The 21,296-nt window shown below is 32.3% G+C and overlaps 1 protein-coding gene across 1 annotated transcript; it reads left to right on the plus strand.

Moving 5' to 3' along the window:
• The first annotated feature begins 202 nt into the window (after positions 1–202).
• Positions 203–17,921, plus strand: LOC133188574 (uncharacterized). Its single transcript, XM_061324055.1, has 18 exons — positions 203–373; positions 5,058–5,205; positions 5,672–5,774; positions 8,200–8,321; positions 8,575–8,695; positions 8,817–8,886; positions 10,912–11,115; positions 11,377–11,512; positions 11,964–12,098; positions 13,199–13,336; positions 13,885–13,959; positions 14,212–14,352; positions 14,969–15,169; positions 15,555–15,683; positions 15,880–16,170; positions 16,340–16,576; positions 16,978–17,094; positions 17,471–17,921. Exons 1-18 carry the CDS (start codon positions 350–352, stop codon positions 17,578–17,580), a joined length of 2,502 nt encoding a protein of 833 aa, XP_061180039.1. The 5' UTR covers positions 203–349; the 3' UTR covers positions 17,581–17,921.
• The last annotated feature ends 3,375 nt before the right edge of the window (positions 17,922–21,296 follow it).

Genomic DNA, 21,296 nt, shown 5'->3' on the forward strand with positions numbered 1-21,296 from the left:
CTTTGATGTTTTACATATAAAGCATGCGGGAACCAGTTTCCTTGCTAGCAATCCTTTCGATGGAGTAATCAAACGCTGATCTGAAATAAACTGAGTCAGTTAATGCACATGGTCATTACTTTGCCCACTTCAAGTCAACCATCGTGTCAACCACACACAGTTCACTTTCAGAATGAAAACATAACCCAATTAAAGAAAAAAAAAGTACCGAAAGCACTTTGAAGAAGTGCTTTTGTGTGAAGCGTTTTCCGCCATTTTCGTCCTGTCGACAACCATACAAAAACCAATCTCTTCCCTCAACAGTCATTGGCGACAACGTCTATGGCGATATACCAGTGATTTAACAACAATGTTTCAGCTGCTGGTTTTAACGGTACGTTTGTTTTAATATGTATAAATATATGATATCTTTCACTTTTCTTTCAGTGAGAGATGCTTTATTGTAAAACTTTACTCTTCTGTACGTATACATACATTTCTCTCCTTCTATTTTTTTCTATTGTTTCAACTATTCGATTCTTGAATAATTTATTTAATGCAATTGACGTTTATTTGCTATGTTGCACGGTATCCTTTACATACAATTTAAAGAAATATAGTGCGATACATATATTATCATATGTATTATACCCCAGATATGTATAAGCACTGTGCACTCATAGTTCTGAACATCATTATCAAAAACGTGAATTCATGTCCCCTATTCTAAGATTTCCCTTTTGATAAAAAATATTTGAATAAATAGCACCAATGAGATAATGCAATGCTCTTTTAAAAGTTTTCTTTCAAAAACCTGGATAAAGCTACATACGAAAACCCTTGTTATTGTTTCAAATGAGCAGCAAACCTATTAATATGTGTATGAATTAGATAAGTGCTATTTGGGACACAGATATTAGACTACTTGCAATTAATGATGTACTGTGGTATCTAGAGCAAATACATTAACATCCAAGAGGAAAATCTACAGCAGGAAATGAGCCCTCGTTGATGAAAAAACCACTGCCTGATGACACATCTCAGAGAAAATTAGTAATTTTTGGGTGTGCTTTAAATGAGTAAATGAGATGTTATAATAATGAAATAAGAACAATTTTCTTATAATTTTACATATGAATTTTGTTTTCAGACTACACTGCTCCAGAATCATGAGAATTAAAGCCTTCACTATTATAATTTTTGGAATGTATCTTATAAGGCACCTCTTCGAAGTTATTGTAATATAGTATTACATTAAGGTGGTTACTTTTAATTAAAACCATCATGGCGGTTTAATTTGATTGACGTGCGATTGTTGATCTTTTAACAGATCTAGACTCTTTTTTACACTATGTCATGGAAAAAAGTCTGCAAAAATCGGTTGTGTAGAATTAAAGTCGAGTTTATACCCCGGGATTAAAACTGTTGAAAATTCTAACAATATATATATATATATATATATATATATATATATATATATAATCTCACCATTTAGACGATAATGTTGATGTTAATGTCATGTTGTAAAGGATGAATCGTTTAAACGTCCAAATCTGGCGCCCCGATAATTTACAAAAAATTAAATTAAAGATTTTCTAAATATTTTTGCCTCGATCTTTCCATCAAACATTGTAGTTTATTAATTTCAATTTCAATTTTTACTTCCTTGCGCTGTAATTAGGTATTTATGTGATTAATATAGCAGGGGCATATTGTTTACATCGATTTCTCATAGACTTTAGGCCACACCCCCATTTTGCAAGCCCATTTTTTTTTTTATATGAGCGCATGGATGTTTCAAGTTGTCGTATATACGGTCAATGTAAAGAGTTATACTAGTCATTTACATTCATGAAAGAAATTGAAACAGTCTTGCGCTCATTTGTTATTTTCCTAAAAGGTGCAAAATCACGGGTGCTTGTCTCCATAGTAAAGGCACCTTGTTAACAAATTTCAACCCGTCTTTGACCTCATGAATAACAAAGCACTGAACACGTGACTCAAATCTATTCACTTCCACGCTTTGAGCACACCTACGCGACATATTGTGTCTAGTGTCTGCGAGCTATCGATGGTTAAATCATATTTCAAATGGGTAATTAAAATTCTGGGAGAAAACTTTATTATGATTAAGATGTGTTAATATTTTCAGTCGATTTTGTTTGATTTTTTTTTTTTTTTGGTATATATCAATTTATATTGAAGTCCTGTAGCATGTAGCTTGCACTTACTGCTTGTGTCTCATAAATACAGAATTTTAAAATTTAAATTACTGTGGGTATATATGATTCATTTGCCCTTGTTCCTGAAAATATACATCGGTGCTCCGTTCATTGCCTTGGAAGATATGAAAGATTTTTTTCAGTTAAAACTGTCATTAATTTTATAGTCCGTTATTTGAAAAAAAAACAACAATTCATCATATCTTTAGAAAAATAAATTGTTTGTTAAAAGTGCACAAATGCATACTTCCAATAAAAGAAACCTTCATGGAAAGAAATTGAAGTACGGAGCGCTCAAAAAACCTGTGTATCGGAAGAAAAGTCACTTGATGAATACATTTGCACAAAAAGCACCCCTAATTTGAATAGAAGAAAGCTTCAGGTTTAATCTGAAGCAAATGGTATAACTTTTTACATCGGCACAAAATTAATTTCACAATTTTTTTTAGATCATGTATAAGAAAGTCCATGTTCGCAGGTATTTTTAAAGCATAATGTTTAAAAGCAAGAACATGCATTTGTATGACCCTTTCACATGTCCGATCTAGATATAAGTAAAAAAAAAATCACTCGAATGAAAAAGGGCGTTAAAAATACCTCGGAGTGATTTATTATTTATCTTACTACAGGGAGAGAGTTTGTTAAAATCAAAAAAGTACAGGAGTGGATTTCGACAATTAATGAATTCCGAAATGAGGAAGATCATATTAACTTGTCTGGCATGAATAAACAGGATTTTTTGAAGCAATGCAATTTGGACTGTACAAAGTACACTGACACGGATGTTTCTTTATCCACCAGCGATGATACTGACGTTAAATTGACGTTTAATTGACGTTTAAATTTTCACTTTCTTAACTATCTATTTTTTATACACCGAGTGTAGTTTTATATCGTAATTCAACCGCCTACGTGTATTTGTTGTAGCACTCGGATTTTGCAAAATTATATATGTATGAACAATTTCTAATTACGTACGTAATAAGCTTAAATGAATTAATTATTTCTTTTTCAAAAAAGGGGTTTCTTTAAAGTGTGAAAAATAGTGTATCTTTCATTTTACGTTCTGTTTCCAAATTCCATTGTGTATTCAATATTTAAATAACTTAACGAATTTCTAGTAAATCATTTCAAATACGACTCGTAATTTAAGCAGAAAAGAAATCAAAGTTAAGCCAGCCAAATTAAAAATGTATGCTTATATTTTGTCGGTCTCTAGCATGAAAAAGGTTTTTTAGGTGTCAGTTAATCATAAAACTTAGTACACTTCGAACACACGCTAATGTATTCATACTAATCGCACGCTTGAGAGACGCTCCGCCTTCTCATTCAAATAATACAATGACCTACCTATAGCTGTAATGGCGAAACCGGAATTTTACAGTGAAGTGTAAGATTTTATTTAATCGATATAATGTATATATTGAAAGTGTCTTCCCCCCCCCCCAAAATCTTTTATGAGTATCTATACAGACTATGCTTGAAGACTTTAGCTATAATATAACAATGTTCTGATTTGAAAATGTAAAATTCTGCATTTAAAAAGGGGCGAGAAAGCAGTGTTATGAGGATTCATTCTTTTGAATTTACCGGGTGTCATGTTGTAAATTTTGTATTTACTGCCACCCGGTAAATTAAAAAATTACAACATGACATTTAACTCCTAATACACCGATTCTCTAAATTCGATTTCTTTATCACGAAGCTATGGACCTAATGATGTACATTTACATTTGCAAGAGATGTTTAACAAAATCACAACATACTGTTTGGTGGTTTAATTTTTCTTCTAAACGAAGCACACAGCTGGGGTACGAACATGCTGCTCCCTCAATTTTTTTGAATACTGTAAACATACTTTTTTCCACGGGGTCATAATTCCACAGAATTAAAATTTCTGTTCAATCTGCGAGTAGAAAATTTCAAGGAAATTTCTTGGATTGGAATGTATATCTTAAAACACTTTATGTACACCGTGACAAATTTCCGCGGGAAAGAAAATACATGAAACTACTAGCTTAAAGGTGCTTAGACACAGATTTGAAGTTAATATTTACTCAAATTTTCTGTATAATTTCATGACTTATATATGTTGCTGTAGCATTTCATACGAAAATTTGATAAAAATCTTATTTTATCTGGACGTTATTGAAATTTCGAATTTCTGGACGCGTTTGATAGACACACCCTTGCACTTTCACAAATTCTAACTTTATCCTTATTACTTGAAAAAAGTAGCAATCTTGTTGTTTATTAATAAAAAATATTAAAACTGTAATGCAGAAATTTCAGAGTAGAAATGTAGAAAGCAAAATCCTCTCACCAGTATTGTCAGTTCGTGCTCAGTGGTGTGTGCAGAGTTTAACAATTGAACACACCCGGTGAAACGTAAACATTAACAACAACAGAGCTCGTGCCCTGTTTACAAAAACAGTTTACGTCTCACGGGTGTATTCAATTTGTTAAACTCTGTACATAGCTACACAACACTGAGCACGGGCTACAATACTTAAGTGAGTGGGTTTTGCTTTCGCACATTTTTACTCTGAATTTTCTGGATTATTGATGTAATATTATTCATGAATACACAACAAAATTGCTACTTTTCTTAAGTATTAAGAATAAAGTTAAAAATTGTGAAAGTGAAAGGATGTGTTAATCAAACGCCTCCCGAAATTCGTAGTTTCAATAATTTCCAGATTAAAGAAGTTTTTAATTTTATTTTCGAGTGAAATGCTAAAGCAACATATAAGTTGTGATATTATACAGTAAATCTGAGAAAATATAACCTTCAAATCTGTGTCTATGCACCTTTAATGAAAGTAAGCTAAAATACAGGCGTTAAACTTATTGCAGACGTTGGCGTTGGCCGCTGTGTGCTTTGGTCAAATGCTGGAGGAGTTGAAAAAGTTAGATATCTCCCCAGAAAATATAGAGGGTGTGGAGCAATACACAGATCTGACCATAGACGAAATCATCACCCAGGCTCTAGGAGGAATCGACCGTAAGTATGTCAAATGTTTACACTGAAAAGTAATACAGGAATATTAGTGCAAAAATTTGATTGGGATGGAAATTTTTGAAATTTGCTGTTGATAAAATATCCAGAAATCCCTTCTTCATTCAACCACCTCATATTTCAATTTCATAAATTTAAAATGCGAATCTTCTTCTAGAATAAACATTTCAATTGTTTGTGACATAAAAATCAATAAAATTCAAAATTATTTATTTCCGTAGAATTTACAAGTTAACCATTGTTTATTTGTATGCATATAAACATGTTTAAATACAGAAAACAAAAAAAGTGTTGGTCACAGGAGTAAAGAAAACATCAAAACTTAGAAAATGATTCAAAATTTTTGCTTCTTTGCACTCCAAGGCCCCTAGCCTTCAGCTCACTGAACTGACAATCCGTACTTGCATGTGCCATGACTTGAAATACTCAATTAAATTTATTTCTTTTACAGTAGCTGCTCAGAAAATGATCACCCCTGGCGGAAATATTTTGGCAGAACTTGATATGAACCTTACAGAGGAACAGTATCAGCTGTTCTACAGTGCACCAGAATTGTACAAAAAACTAATATTTATTCGTTATTTATACAATGCATTGGTAGGGCTTACAGTATAAAAGAACGGTATCTATAGAATATTAATTTATCTGTAAGTTTATCATATCATTTAGATCAATTCATTTCTTACTACACGTATACCCCCCGCTTGATGGGGGTGTCCGTCCGTCCGTCCGTCTGTTACGCTTTGGGGTACATATCTCTTATCCGCAACTCCTCTTATACCATTATATTAAATTTAATGATACATTCACAGAATCTTTGTTACATGGTTCCATTGTGCACCTCCTATTTTACTTTTAGATCCGACACATATTTCGGGTTTCCAATAGCACAACATAGAACACTGCCATTCTTTCTATAATATTAAGGGGTACCAATCTCTTATCCGCAATTCCTCCTATACCACTGAATAAAAGAACAAAGTTCACTTAGGGCCTTTTTTGGCCCTGTGAATTTCTGAAAAACTGAAACTGCTTAGTTTTAGTTGACAATGCATTAAATTTCATTTAGACATTTGGCCATTGCGAATCTACCAAAAATGACGTAATTTTCTGGCTAGTCAATGCATTATGACGTCATGAAATGCGTCATTTTCCTCATATCCTGGACAATTCTACAAAAACAGCCAATTCTTAAAGCTATTTTTTTCTATATTTAATATAGAGCGCAATCTCTGATCTAAAATATGCAATAATTTACTGATAGAACCGTTTCTGAGTATTACAAAACATGTTTTATTCTTTAGATTAGAGGGTGTGCTCATATTATTTTTCTTCTCTGAAAGTACTTAAATATGCCAGTTTTCCTTAAAATTCAAGCACATTGCAATTCCATAAAGCTTGTTTTCCAAGACCTGGACTTTAAGGAGAAAAATTTTAATAGGAAATGAAAGCACTAAGTCTCTACTTTATCTTGATGTATAAAATGGAACATAAGGTGTTAGTCAATTAATTGGTATATCTACAGGGCCATTTTATGCATAAAGTGAACCTAGCTCTTTATAATACTTTCAAAGAATCTTTATTACATATGCAATTATGCACTTCATATTTTACTTTTAGATCAGATACATATATCGGGTTTCCAATGGCACAACATAGAACACTGCCTGTCTTTCTATAACATTGAGTGGTACCCATCTCTTATCTGCAATCCTGCTATACCACTGAATAAAATTTAATTAAGGAACGTTTTTAAGTTTTGTGTGAGTTATTGGTGTGTAAATCACACAGACTTGTCACGTAGGCATATTTCATGAAGCGCGCTAGCGCTTCATGAAAAATATGCCTACGTGACAGGTCTGTGTGATTTACACACCAATAATTCACACTAAACTGAAAAACATTCCTTATATTTACATTTTACAAGTTCAAAAGCAACAATATTATGCTCAATATTTGAATTTCTTGCTGCCCTATATCGTTACATTTTTATTAACGTCTCTGTAGCCTCATTGTGACGTCACTTTACCGCGAGTTTCACCGTGTATATTTCTACGCGTGAGTATACACAAAAATGAACTTCAAATCAGTTGCTACAGTTGGCTTAGTAGAAAAACATAGCAAATGTAAATATTGATACATGTACTTTCACAAAATCTTTATTATGTAGTGCCATTGTGACCTCCTATTTTACTTTTTGATTGGACACTTATTTCGGATCTCCATAGCAAAACATGAACTTTGCCATTATAAACACATGGGAGAAGGGGGTATCATTTTGTGAGCTCAGTGCTCACAGTTCCTCTAGTTTATATTGTATGCAAAATAGTGCAGTAAATGAACCCTGTCTTTCTGCTTGTACACTTCCACCAATCAACAAGCAATAAACGTAAATTTTTGAAAATTGTTTCATTAAACACCTCAATTGGTCAATATTTTATTTGTTTGTCACTGAAACCTGTCATAATTTTAATTTGAACTCTTTGTAATTGTGATTTGTTAATATTTTGATTGTTTCTCGGTATTTGAGACTATTATTTTGATTTTTACATAATGGGTTTATTTGTTTGTAACTCTCGTGGCTCAATACTGTAAAATCACTAATTTTTGTGGGGTCAAATTTTCGTGATTTGACAATAAAAATATTGTATTGTGGGGATATGATTTCGTGTTTGAAGAAGTATTGAGTTATTATTTATTTGAAATTTTAAATTTCGTGGAGAACATGAATTAATTGGTCTCTTCTTAGGACAAAAAAAAAAAAGGAAATTACCCCCTTTTGAAAATTAGTGCGATTTTACAGTATTCTTAATGTATTTCTTACTGTATTTGGGACCGATATATTAAGTTTCTCACTCCAGTGGGTCGAAACCTTATTTATTAATTACTTTAATGGGTCAACATTTTAATTGATTTCAATGTAGTGGGTCAAAATTTAAATTTTAATGGGTCATATTTTTGAATCATTTCTCACTATAGTGGATCTTTAGAGATGATGCCCTATTTTGAACAAAAGCGAAAGAAGAGAAAGGCGGTGAGGCGGACAGACCTACGATGGACGGACGGAGTCATGCCCTATACTTTTGCCAATGGACACTTTAGTATGTAATTAATTATGAATATATTATCAATTTAGTTTGTCTTCATATAAGAAAAATTCATGTGACAAAAAGAAGAAAAAAATGTTAAACACATGTTAACTTTTTAAATTTATGAATTTCATCGATTCAGTACGTAATCAAATCTTCCAAGTTTGGATGCTCTTTAGACATTTTATGGTTTCAGTGTTCAGTGTTCATGGTTTTTGAAGATCTTATTTTAAAAAATATGTTTCTTAAATTTTGATTTAAAAAGCCACAAAGGAATTGTACATCATGAAAACAGCAATGAGAGAATGGGAAAAGTACACCTGTATCAAATTCCGGGAGAAAACTAGCAGCGATGTGAATTTTGTCCGCATTCAGAATGGACATGGGTAAGCCTTTTTTCTATAATACCCGCAAATGATAAAAGAATTATGGAAGAAAGTGACCATTTCATCAGTAATGATATTGTATTTAAGAACCTATCTATAAAAGAAAGCCTCTTTTATCTAGATGCAATTCACAACTTGGAATGGTTGGAGGAGAACAAATCTTAAACCTAGACATCAATGGCTGCAGATGGGTAAGAAATGTCTGAAACAATGCTTCCAGTATTAAAAATATGTAATGTTTTGATCTTTAATAATAAGCAAATCGTCTTGAACAAAATAAAATGTATGTTTCTTGTATTTGATATATAGAGGATATTCAATGTTTTGTAGATGGATATGGAATTTATTTCACGAGTGGGACAGGATTTTATGATATTTTCACGAGTGCGAAGCACAAGTGAAAATATCAAAAAATCCTGTCACACGAGTGAAATTAAATCCATATTCATAACAAAACATTGAATTTTCTGTTTATTACATTTTCTTTGATTTTTCCCTTTGCCCCTGTCTTTTCTTAACACAGTGTCATAAGCTTGACGTCATAGTTGAGCGGTTGAGACGTCATAGCTTAGCAGTTGTGAGATTGAAATATTACATAGCATGGAATTTAGCAACATATTTTGGGAGAAATTTGTAGTTTTAGCTCTATCAAGATGGTTAGTTACTATCTTTGTCTTATGACAGGCCAGGAATTATTTTTTTTACCTACTTTGATATCCTTTCACACTGTGAGAAAATATCATTTTGGTGTCCTTTCACACTGTGAGAGAATATCACTTTTATTCAATAGATAAATCACAGTATTTCACTGTTGAAAATGTAATAGATATTATTTTGTCACTTTATTCTGGATTTACTTTATGAATATCATATAACAAATATATCAATAATCTTTATAAAACCAAGTATGCTTTTGTGAAGTAATTTAAGACACATATTGAAAATAAAAATTTTGCTACTAATCAAAGGCATATACAAAAGATATGTTGAATTTTGCAATTTTATTAAAGTTTTTAGATTCATAATAAACAAATTACCATGTACATGTAGTATTTACTTGCTCCCCGATCTGCACGAACAACAACCTTAATGCAGTTAGACATGTTTTGAATTGAGTTTTCAAAGAATCCTTTCTTTCAATTGAGCACCCTTCTTGCAAGAGTGCTTTAAATCTTTTAAATTATAAGCTGTTTGCATTTTCTGAGTAAGGTCCGGCCTGGCCCGAAATGTTTTTATTAGAGTTAGAATCAGGACTGTTCCAGGACAACGAAAGTATACAGACTACATTTCGTCTGAGAAACTCTTCTGTGCCTTTTCAGTTGTGTCATGCTGCTCAATCATGCATAGAAATCATTTTTTGGAAATACGTATCAAGCACAAATGGTACTATCATCTTTTAGTATTTCCCGAAAGTACAAGAGGGTTTCTCAAATGCAATGTATTTTCTACACTAACGGGGCCGGGAAACAAGCCAAAATTTTAAGATGAAATTTACGGTGAAATAATAGGATTCAGGTGAAAAGTGCCAGTGGCAAGAGAAAGACATATGGAAGACACATCAGCGGGAATGGAACTAAAATCCTTTAAACGTTAGATGTGGAAACGTTATTCATAGTAACCTAGTTACATACAGGCTGTATTCATGCAAAAGGGTAGCAACTAAATACTAGAAAAGAAAATACAAATCATGAATGTAAAACTATAATGAAATTGCAAAATTCTTTACTTTGCGCCATTGTTCAGTGGCAATATATTCATTTCCAAAATGTGTATTTAATTAGTTTACAAACGCATGTTAGGTTAAAAAGTTTTTTTGAGATGTATATGTATGTCTTTGTATTGCCATTTTTGACAAACTCTTAATAAAAGACTTACTGTACGTGTACATAAATCGGCGTATTCAAAATTTAGCGCAATCATGGGATATGGAGTTGTTGGCGTAATCATAAATTAGCGCTACACATGTCCGCGCCATGTATTGTATTAATAAATGATTTATTAGCGGTATTCATGAATTAGAGCATCGTTGTCCGCGCCAAAGCCGCTAAAATATGAAGCCCGCTTTTTAAAGTACACATACAGTATATCAAAGTGAAATGAAACGTCACTCAGAATGTTTATATGTCATAGCATAATTTCAAGCTACATTCATAAATCATTCAAGGAATCACTGATGTACATTTATATTTTTTTTTCAATTCATTCAATTTATTAAGAAAGGACTTTACCTGCACGAAATTGGTCACGCCATTGGCCTGGTTCACGAACACCAACTACCAAACCGGGATGACTACATCGACATCATCTTTGCAAATGTTGCTCCAAGCATGCGCGTGTGGTTCCAGAAATATAGGACCAGGGAAGTTAATCAATATGACGTCAACTACGAGCTGACGTCTGTTATGCATTATGGAACAACGGTAGGCATAAGGCCCCGGGGCCATAAAACTTAGACGAGCTCACTTTTGATTTCAGTCTCACTTTTCCACCATTAATTCCTTTGGTAAAAGTGAGACTAAGATCAAAAGTGAGCTCGTCTAAGTTTTATGGCCCCGGAGCAAGATTTTAAGCATCCCAATTAAATGGCATCAAAAGAATACATTTTAAAAAGGTTAAATACAATATCGGATTTGTCTAAAACATAGCTATGCATGTATTTTTGTAAATATTTGTCTTTACAGGCTTTCTCAGCGGACGGGAGGTCAACGACTATCCGTCCTAAGAATAAAACATCAACCGATATAATAGGCAAAGTGTGGAAGAAAGAGCTAGCTTTCAGTGACGTTAAAGCTGTCAACAGAATGTATGAGTGCGCAGGTAGAATAATCTACTACTCTTCATGATTTAAAAATTAAAAAAAAATTAAAAATGATAGTTGACAGAACTTTCTGCATATTATATTAATTGGAAACGGCCGTCTACTCACTACAATATTTTTTTTTTTATGTAATGCAGACAGTTTTCAAACAAAAGAAATGAAATTCACGCAGATGTTACAGCAGTTGGCAAAACTAGAGACATATCATCATGGAATTGAAATAACAGATATATAATTGAAATAATTGGAAACAAGCTAGCACGTTCATACTTTCTCATGAAATGCTTTGAAACTCGGTGTATATAAACACAATATACGAGTAGTATAAAAGGAGATAATATGGTTAAATCAGCACGAAAAGCACGCGTATGCACGTATTCTTGGCTCTGAAACTTCCACCTGAGAATTCCGTTTTCAAACATTTTAGGACAGTGTTTAAACTATTTTTAGCACATTGTCCTAAGACCATCAAGTGTATCAGAGGAGGTTTCGTGGACCAGAACTGTAAATGCATATGTCCTGACGGATCGGATGAATGTACAGCACCAAGTCCCGGAGAAAAGCTAAAGACAGACAGACGCAGTGGTAGGAATATGTCATTTTATGCCTATATTCTCCAATTCTGTAGATCAAAATGAAAAAAATTAAAAGATTTTGAAGTAAAAATGTTTTATAAGTAGATTATATATATTCTCAATATATTCCGATCGTTATTTATTTGGAAAATGTTTTGTAGCAAAATTGGTCAATATATCTATGACTTTACAATTCAAGTGACACAATTTTATATTGAAAGAAACTTTTTTTTATCTCTTACCTTTGAAAGAAACTTAAGACAGATATTGCATATATTACATCTTGTACATTTTAACTCACTACCTAACTCACATATACACGTAAAAAACAACTTGCCTTATGGCAGGATTGGGGCTCTAACTTGGCTTATTTAGCGGTTTGGTAATGGTCCGCTTTAAGTTTAATCACCAAAGCACTCATGCATATAAGTACTGAAATCTAGGGGGATTTTGATTATTTAAGGACATGCGCAACGTAGTTTGAACTTTATTGTCTTTTTTTCTGGAGTTGAAAAGTTTCAATACTTAGATCTAAACATTTTAATGTCTATATATGCTGTTGTACACTTCTTCTAAAACAAATTTGGATAAACAAAACATCTGGAATATATGTTAGTAATTTGTGTATATTTTTCTTTGAATTATACAAGAATTTTCAAAACTCCTGGTAATGCATGTTAATTTTATGCCTACGAACATCTGATGCTATAATTTCAAATAAAGAATATCTTGAAAAATTATCAGTAAGTAAGGTACCTTGCGTGTGTCCTTAACACTAAACCTTTCTGAACTCTCGTAAATCTGTATTCAAACCTACCGAAAACTCATCTGGAAGATATACATGTATCCAAAAATTTAAGGGAATTGAAGCACCCACCCGTTTAACGGTACTAAGTAATGTTTTGGTTTCAACTTTATTAAACACTGTGTCAAAAAAGTTTCGCCAAAGTTATTAGCATACCTTTTGAGTATACAAAACGCAAAATTTTACTACTGCTAAAGAAATCTACTATATTATACATGTATTTAGTAAAAGACCTTTTTCATTACTTTGCTAGTATTGATTAGAATCAATAGTGTTATGTCATTGATCTATCCCATTTTATCCAGATTGCGTCAATACTTATAATGACTGGCAATGCCACGTGTGGGCTACACAAGGTGAATGTGACATTAATCCGGACTTTATGAAGGTGTCCTGTAAGAGGGCGTGTCGAGTCTGTGGTCACGAAGAGGACGAAGCTGGAGGTACGATATAGATACTACATGTACAAGTAGAGCAAATGTTAACCGGAGGTACTGAGAAAAATAGTGTTAAGTATAACCTGATTTTAAATCTAACTAGAATAGACAAAAGTAAAGTACTAGTATATAAGAATAAGATGAAATGTGAAAAATCAGATTAAACGTTACAAATTTAGAGCAGAGCGAACATAGACCTCTAGAACCATAGTGTATTAGTCATAATGACAAATTAATGTCTATAATATAATCTGTTATAAGACAATAAACCTTTAAATTTTATGTAAGGCAGAGCGCAGTAGGACTCAAGATTTATACCTAACACTTAAATCTAAAATATAAAGGGGTTAAATCATCATTTCTGTAATCACTATCCTTCAGCATCGGAACTCATCTTTTAGAACAGACACAAATTGAAAATAAAAGAGGTACTAAGAGCTGTGGAAGGCCATTGTGAATTGATAGGATAAAAATTAACATTCAGAGCAAGATGAGTTTTCCCGACGTTTTTTGGTTCGATTTTGCAAGGTTATTTCATTTTTTTTATTTTTCAGAAAATCACGTTGCAGCTTGGTCATGGCAGTGGTTTGGTTTGTTTGCGAACTTATTCCCAGGAGACTGGGCTATGAGTAAGAAGTAAATTTTTTATCTTTTTCATAGTTTGAACACAAACAATAATTTAATAAACACATACATATTCATCAATGTTATTTTTCTTCATGTTTATCTCTCTCTCTCTCTCTCTCTCTCTCTCTCTCTCTCTCTCTCTCTGTGTATATTATATATTTTAGTAAAATAAAAGCCTCTTTTTGGTTGGAATAAGAATTCAAATATCATTTGTTTCAAAATTTATCTTAACTCTTAAAATTTCTGTTCATTAGGTGACTGTGTCGATCACTTCAAGAATGATAAATGTCAGGAATGGGCCAAAAATGGTGATTGTATTACTAACGCCAACTGGATGGGGAGATTCTGTAAGAAGTCCTGCGGCAAGTGTAGCTCTGGGCCAAAGAAAACACCATGTAAGTTAAAAATGATGTTAATTATAGTAAGAAAATACTGTAAATCACTTTTAATTCGCGAGAAAGTTATTTTTGCGTAATTTCGCGAGTCTGTCTGCTCGCGAAAATTACATTCTCGCGTATATTTGTATTAGTAAGGGTTATATGCAACAAAAATTGTAACTTGCGAAAATTTTGTCTCGCTTATTTAAATACCCACTAGCTGTCTCGCGAAAATAAGGTGTCGCGAAAATATAGTGATCTACAGTACCGAGATTTCTTTAGTCTTAGATATACATGTATATGCTACAAAAATTATTGGAAACATAAACAGGACATTTTTTGAGAGGAATATCTACTAAAAAAGTCATACCATGGTAAGATGTCTTACACGAATACCTTCAATAGGTTACACTACAAATAGATAATAAAAAAACTTTTTATAGGACAGTTGGACAGTTAAAACATAGAGTTTGTTTCAAAGGAAAAGACTTTTTCCCCTTGTAAGAGAAGTAATGTGAATTATTAATTCAGATTGAATATTCTTCAATTAAAAAAAGAAGTAAGGAGCAATTATAGTTTTTAAGCACTTGTTAACATGGGTATTTATTTTTGTTGTACAATGAATTATTTACAGCTAAAAATTGCGTCAACATCGAAGGAGATAAAGGCTGTAACAAGTGGGCGATGAAAGGGGAATGTATTACAAAGAAGACATGGATGCAGAAGAATTGCAGAAAAGCATGTCAGTTGTGTGAGGCAGCAGATGAAACAGATGATGATGTTGATGATAATGACACCGAAAATAGACCCAGAAACAGAGATGATGACGATGATGGTAGTTAAAAATTAGTGACAAAATACTAGGATAAAATATAAAAAAATCATCAGCATACGAAAATTAATTCGTGAATTCGTAAAAGCGAAAATTCTATGATACATGCTAGTTTTACTTTTATGTTGCTTTGTTTTACCTGTATTATTTATTTTTTTGATTGATACGTCTTTGTACAAACTATTTGCAAATGTTCAATTAATATTTTTCTCTAGAAGCTCAGTCGTGAAGGTAATATACAAATATGGATTGTTTGGAATTAAAAACGTGGAGATACACACTGAAAACATGAATGGTGTCAAAAAGAAAACAACACATAAATGCATGAATGGGAATTAGAATTTTGTCTACTCATTCTTTCCATTTTATCACAAATTCCTATTTTCAGTGGTAATTGGATGCCGTGATAAACACAATTCACAAGAATGCGCAGGCTGGGCGAAACGAGATGAATGCAGAAGAAATCCAAAATGGATGATTCCAAATTGTAGAGCATCTTGCGGTAGATGCAAAGATGGTAAATATTCATGATTATTTTCTGACCCACAACCAACATTATATACTTTCAAAACAGAAGTAAGCTTCGTTAAAACAAGATATAGTTTAAGTAAAATCACCTTACCAATCAGATGTATTTCATCTAACAAAGATTTTTTTCTGAAAAGAATTATTTCAATAACCCAGTAAAATAATTATTTCGTATGCCCGAATAGGTGGCTGTAAAAATTTGTATGACGACAAAAAATGTAAATATTGGGCAAAGGAGAGAGAATGCTTTAAAAATCCTTCATGGATGAGGAAGAATTGCGCTGAATCCTGTAATAGCTGTGAAGAACTCGATGGGTCATATGATACCAACAACAACGATAATGATGACAAGAACACAAGAAATAATGACTTTGACAAGACAAATGAAGATGATATTGAAGTGCATGTGAACGATGGTGAGGCGACAACGAGAAGACCAAGACAAAAATATGAAGATGATGATGATGAAGACGACGGTATGTTACATAAGTAGGATATAATATTGATGTAGATCTAAATAAATTGGTGTTGCCGTTCACATGAAGATAAAACGATTATTAAAATATTAAGAGTTATAATTTTTAAGTAATAAAGTTGTGGATTATTAAAAAAATTGTGTTTCCATTACGCTACTTTCGGATTCAGATCCAAACTGCAGTAACACACACAATAACAGAGATTGCACAACGTGGGCAAAATATGGTCACTGCGAAATAAACCCATCTTATATGTCTAAGATGTGTCAGAAAGCCTGCAATAAGTGTAAGATAGGAACACGAGAAGACACAAATGAAAGGGCACGGGACCCTAAAGTAGATGATAAAGAACAGCGTGATGAGTCTTACGATGCTTCAACGACGACTGAAAAGACACCAAGACAAGGTAAACCTGTTCGCTAGAGGGTGGGAGTGGTGAATGCCAAATTTCATTTTGCTACCACTCAGGTCATCTTTAAAAAAAATGTTGGTCTCCCGACCAACAGGCTAAAAATTGTCCGACTCAAAACTTTTCTTAACCTCCAGGAAGCAATAATTTTTTTTAATGCATTGTGGAAAATACAATGTAGATTTTGAAAATTTAAGCATTGAAATTGAAATTTCCTGAAAAAAATTCTCACCTACCTACCGACCCAATTTTTCATCCTGAGTCGGGAAAGGGCAAACAGACATTATTCTAAAGTTGGCGTCATTAAATTCCAAATGTACATGAAAACACCAATCGTGATTATTAGAGAGCCAGTGGTGGTCATAAGAATGGAGGTATGCAATGTCCTTCTTTTTCAGCTACATGTGAGGACTTCAGTGAGAGTTGTCCATCCTGGGCCAAAACTGGCGTGTGCAACACAAACCCAGTCTACGCTCTAGTACAATGTAAAAAGTCCTGCAACAACTGCAAGCAAGGTATAGCTTTTTGTTCCTCTTATCAATAAATTTGATTTTAGAAAAATAAGAGTAAGGTCACACAATTTGAAATGTTTCAAGAATAAATTAAAATAAAGGAAATTTGATCCACGTCAGAGAAGGGTTTCATCTTTGACACAAAAAGGCATACTGAAGGTAGAAAATTTTCTTAATTCATTAACTTGAATTTAGAATTACTATTCAATATTCACAGTTTTACTATTCAATATTTTCGAAGAGTAATCGAGTAAAAAATCTTTAGTCGATATGACCAAGAAATAGTCGTGTAATCGAATACTCGTTAACATCTCTAATTGAAAAAAAACCCATCAAATCATTAAGATATGAATTGACTGAAAAAATTTTAATGTTTCAGTTTGCACAGACCAGCATACACTCTGCAAACTCTGGGCAAAAAGCAACCACTGCAACTCCAACGCTGCTTATATGTTGCGCTACTGTCATAAATCATGCAAAGTATGTTAAAAGTATTTAACAGACAGTATATTGTTTTCCTAAAAACCTATTCATTCGAATGATACATTCGTAAATTTTACATGTATATCCGTAAATATAACAAATGTAAATATAAATCTGATATTTAAAGGATTAATCTACTAGTTAACTCTTTGTAAATTTGTATATTTTCAAACAATTATTAATATGTATATTCATTTGAATAATTACTACGTATACAATATTTTTTTAATCATAATGAGAGACGTATTACAGGTATTAACTGAGTGGAAGAGATTTTGTAAAATTATAATTGCATTTTGATCAGAATTTTGACGATTTGTTATTTTCAATAAAGACTCTGCCATGTTTCTGTTTCGTACAAGAATGAGTTATAGAGGGAATATGAGGTCACCCAGTGTTGCCAATGTTACGTAGAGTGTAGAGAAAAATAAAAACAAGATCTTTCTAAATTTATTAAAAATTAGAAGATTCATTGCTTTGCCTTCTACCTTTTATTGGGGTAAATAAAAACAGAGAAAAGTGCAAATGACAATGGAGGATTATCGATCTATTCATAGTAAATAAGATTGCTTACCACTAAAGCACTCAAAAAATTAAAAATGAATTTATTTAGTAGTTTTATTTTCCTTCAGAAATATATAATTATTTGGGCCACATCTATAAACTTAATAGATATAGACTTGTAATGGTTGTTTTTTTTCCCTCCCAATTTTACTTCAGCTGATTTTGACTACATCAAAATATGTAAATCTCACGACCAGCACATATTAGGAATTTTCCCCCAAAATTTTAAAGTTACTCTTGAAACATTGTAACAGTTTTATTTTGCTCTGTATTTTGCTCAGAAATAATAATAAAAATAACGGATTTTAGAAATCAAAGATTTTGATTCCTTTGGACCACCTCTCTCTCTCTCTCTCTCTCTCTCTCTCTCTCTCTCTCTCTATATATATATATATAAAATATATGTTAGAGGTTGTAGATATAATGAATTTTATGACAGAAAACTTTTTCATAGTATTTGAATAACATTATCACAAACTGAAGGGTAAGCGGCCTATAATAGACAAGTTATAAACGACCATTACTGTACTTGATAGTGCAGTTTAATGTCATGGCTGAATCTTAAGATCAAGGTGTGACCAAAACGTTAATAATCCCTTTTTTGCACTATTTAGGAAAATATTTCATCATAATAGCATATCATTCTATCATATTTTTGGACACTAATCAATTCAGATAACTTCTGATGAAGAATGGAAATAATTGAAACTCTACCATAAATATAAACTGGTAAAGAAGTATAAGTGGTATTATCGTATTACATTATATTCTAAATAATATTCCATTCCAAAACCACAAAATAAAATGAACTCGGTATCTCCATAATCTATGAAATCAAAATTATCTATGAAATCAAAAATTCTTGTTTATTCTCTGTCCATGATTCATTTAGTGACTAAAGCAAAGAGCTATTCAATTATACCATGTTTAATCTAATAGCACAGAAGGAACATTATCTAAAAATATTTATGAAATCATCTCATTAATAAATACAATCAATCGAAATCCTGTCGTTTTTGTCATTTATGATCCGACATGCCTAAATTATTACATTAACCCGCACGTCCCAAGACACTTTCCATTATAATAACATGGTTACCATTAATTCTCTCATATAAGTCTCTCTGACGTTTTTCTTTCGGGATGCCATTTGGATTCGAATTTAGGGGACATTTGTGGGCCATTTATGGTGTCCAAACCGCCATCAGAGTTTCAGTTCAGTACTTCAATTGCTACTTAGCAAACATATGGCCCGATACATTGATTAAACATAAGGATGATGTATAAATAGTACACGGAGGTGTATTGTGTCTGATGAAAGTAGTTCTGGTCAATTACAAGTACCAAACACAGAGGGAATAACTGAAGAAAGATGCTAACCTTTGGGAATTTTGTTTTGTCAGCGATGAATTAACAATAACATAGAGTGCACAATGTATCACCTAAAAGTGTGCGATCTAATAATCATTGTGTCATTTGGCGGGAAAGGGAGATTATGTTCTGTTTCTGAGAGAGAATCCATTTAAACTCTTCATATTCCTGTCTGAGAAAAATTAACTGATGATCATTTTTGACAATTCACATTTTTGAAGTGTGTACGTAACACAAGGCATCTATAGAGATTAAAATCGAATACATTTAATAAAAAGCAAAAACTTTACTAAAATTACCCATATTGCCCAAATTACGTTTAAAGCTATTCATATGTTTAATGTTAATAATATTAGAAAATTTAAACCCTAAAAAGTCATTATTAATCATTAAGTTGAAAAGATAAATGATCAGAGACAAAAAGTAATTAAATAAGGAGTCAATTATGTCTCAGAATTTGCTAAGAAAAGGTATGGTTATGATGTTCTAAATAACTAAAATCTGAGAAAACGAACTTTGGGATGTATGAAGTGAAATATGAAGATAACGAACAAGTTATAAAGCTCAAGAGTCAATTGGAACAATATAAATTGGGAGCAGAGCGAACACTGACCTCTTAAAACATCAGAGGGAGGCGGGATCAGGTGCCATGGAGGAGCAAGCATCCCCCGTTGTCTATACCCGCTATATGCTCCTCGTCATGATCGGGAAAACGGAAAAAATCTGTAGACAATTCAGTGTGAGAATAATTGCCTAACAATTTGAACGGAAAAACGTCAGTCAACATTTGACTTTACGAAATATTGTATTTGCCAACAAGGTCACCGAATCTACCATAGAACTTGCTAAATGTTAACTTTAAACGAGACTGTTGATGTATTTGAAGTATTTTCTTTATATCACTTGTACTTTTAACATCCCGGTCAACGGAAGTTAATTTTAGTTATCAAACCTATACTGGATTCTACAGTTTCATAAAATCCTTACAAATAAGATGCTTTGCCGGGTCCAGTAAATTTTCTACCAAGCCCCTACGTTAACTCACAAAAAATATTAACTGCAATGAAGAAGAAACTTCAAACGTAATGTGCTATATTTCAAATGTACATATTTACGAAGGTGGTGTATATATGAACATTAAATGTAAAATTTGAGATCAAGATTTTATTTAAAATTTTCTACCAAGCCCCTGACTTAACTCACAAAAAATATCAACTGCAATGAAGAAGAAACTTCAAACGTAATGTGCTATATTTCAAATGTACATATTTACGAAGGTGGTGTATATATGAACATTAAATGTAAAATTTGAGATCAAGATTTTATTTAAAATTAAAACGTTTGACTTCTTAACACTTTAAACAATCACACCTCAAGAAAAGTCAAAGATTAGAGTTTTTGACATCAGACAACTGCTTCTTCAATACAAAATTAGCTCGAAATTTTTATATCTTTTAATTGGCCATCTACAAATTCTGATTCTACACACAAGTATTCTTAAGCTGATATTAAAGAGATGCCGTTGTCCTTTACTGGCAATATATAAATCACAAGAATATATTAGAGTTGTAATGGGTACAAATTGTGCTCTTTTATTAGTCAACCTGTTTCTTTTTAATACTAATGAAGCAGATTTTTTTCAGAAACTTCTACATGAGAAAGAATTGCTGTGGCTTTTGATTCGAAGGTTACATATGTCGACGATGTATTATCAAATAGCAATATTCATTTTCATTCATATATGTCGACTTGATATACCAGTAAATTAAAAGAAAAAACACAACAGA

The sequence above is a fragment of the Saccostrea echinata genome, unplaced genomic scaffold (genome assembly GCF_033153115.1).
Source record: "Saccostrea echinata isolate AGI-Se365-2 ecotype Australia unplaced genomic scaffold, CSIRO_AGI_Sech_v1 ptg000016l, whole genome shotgun sequence".
NCBI lineage: Eukaryota > Metazoa > Mollusca > Bivalvia > Ostreida > Ostreidae > Saccostrea > Saccostrea echinata.

Excerpts from the sequence above, each read along its gene's own strand:
- LOC133188574 (XM_061324055.1), top strand. The coding sequence starts at position 350 with ATGTTTCAGCTGCTGGTTTTAACG. Across the intron at positions 374-5,057 it reads TTCAGCTGCTGGTTTTAACG|ACGTTGGCGTTGGCCGCTGT; the intron begins GTACGTTTGTTT and ends AACTTATTGCAG. Across the intron at positions 5,775-8,199 it reads TTCTACAGTGCACCAGAATT|TGGATCTTTAGAGATGATGC; the intron begins GTACAAAAAACT and ends TTCTCACTATAG.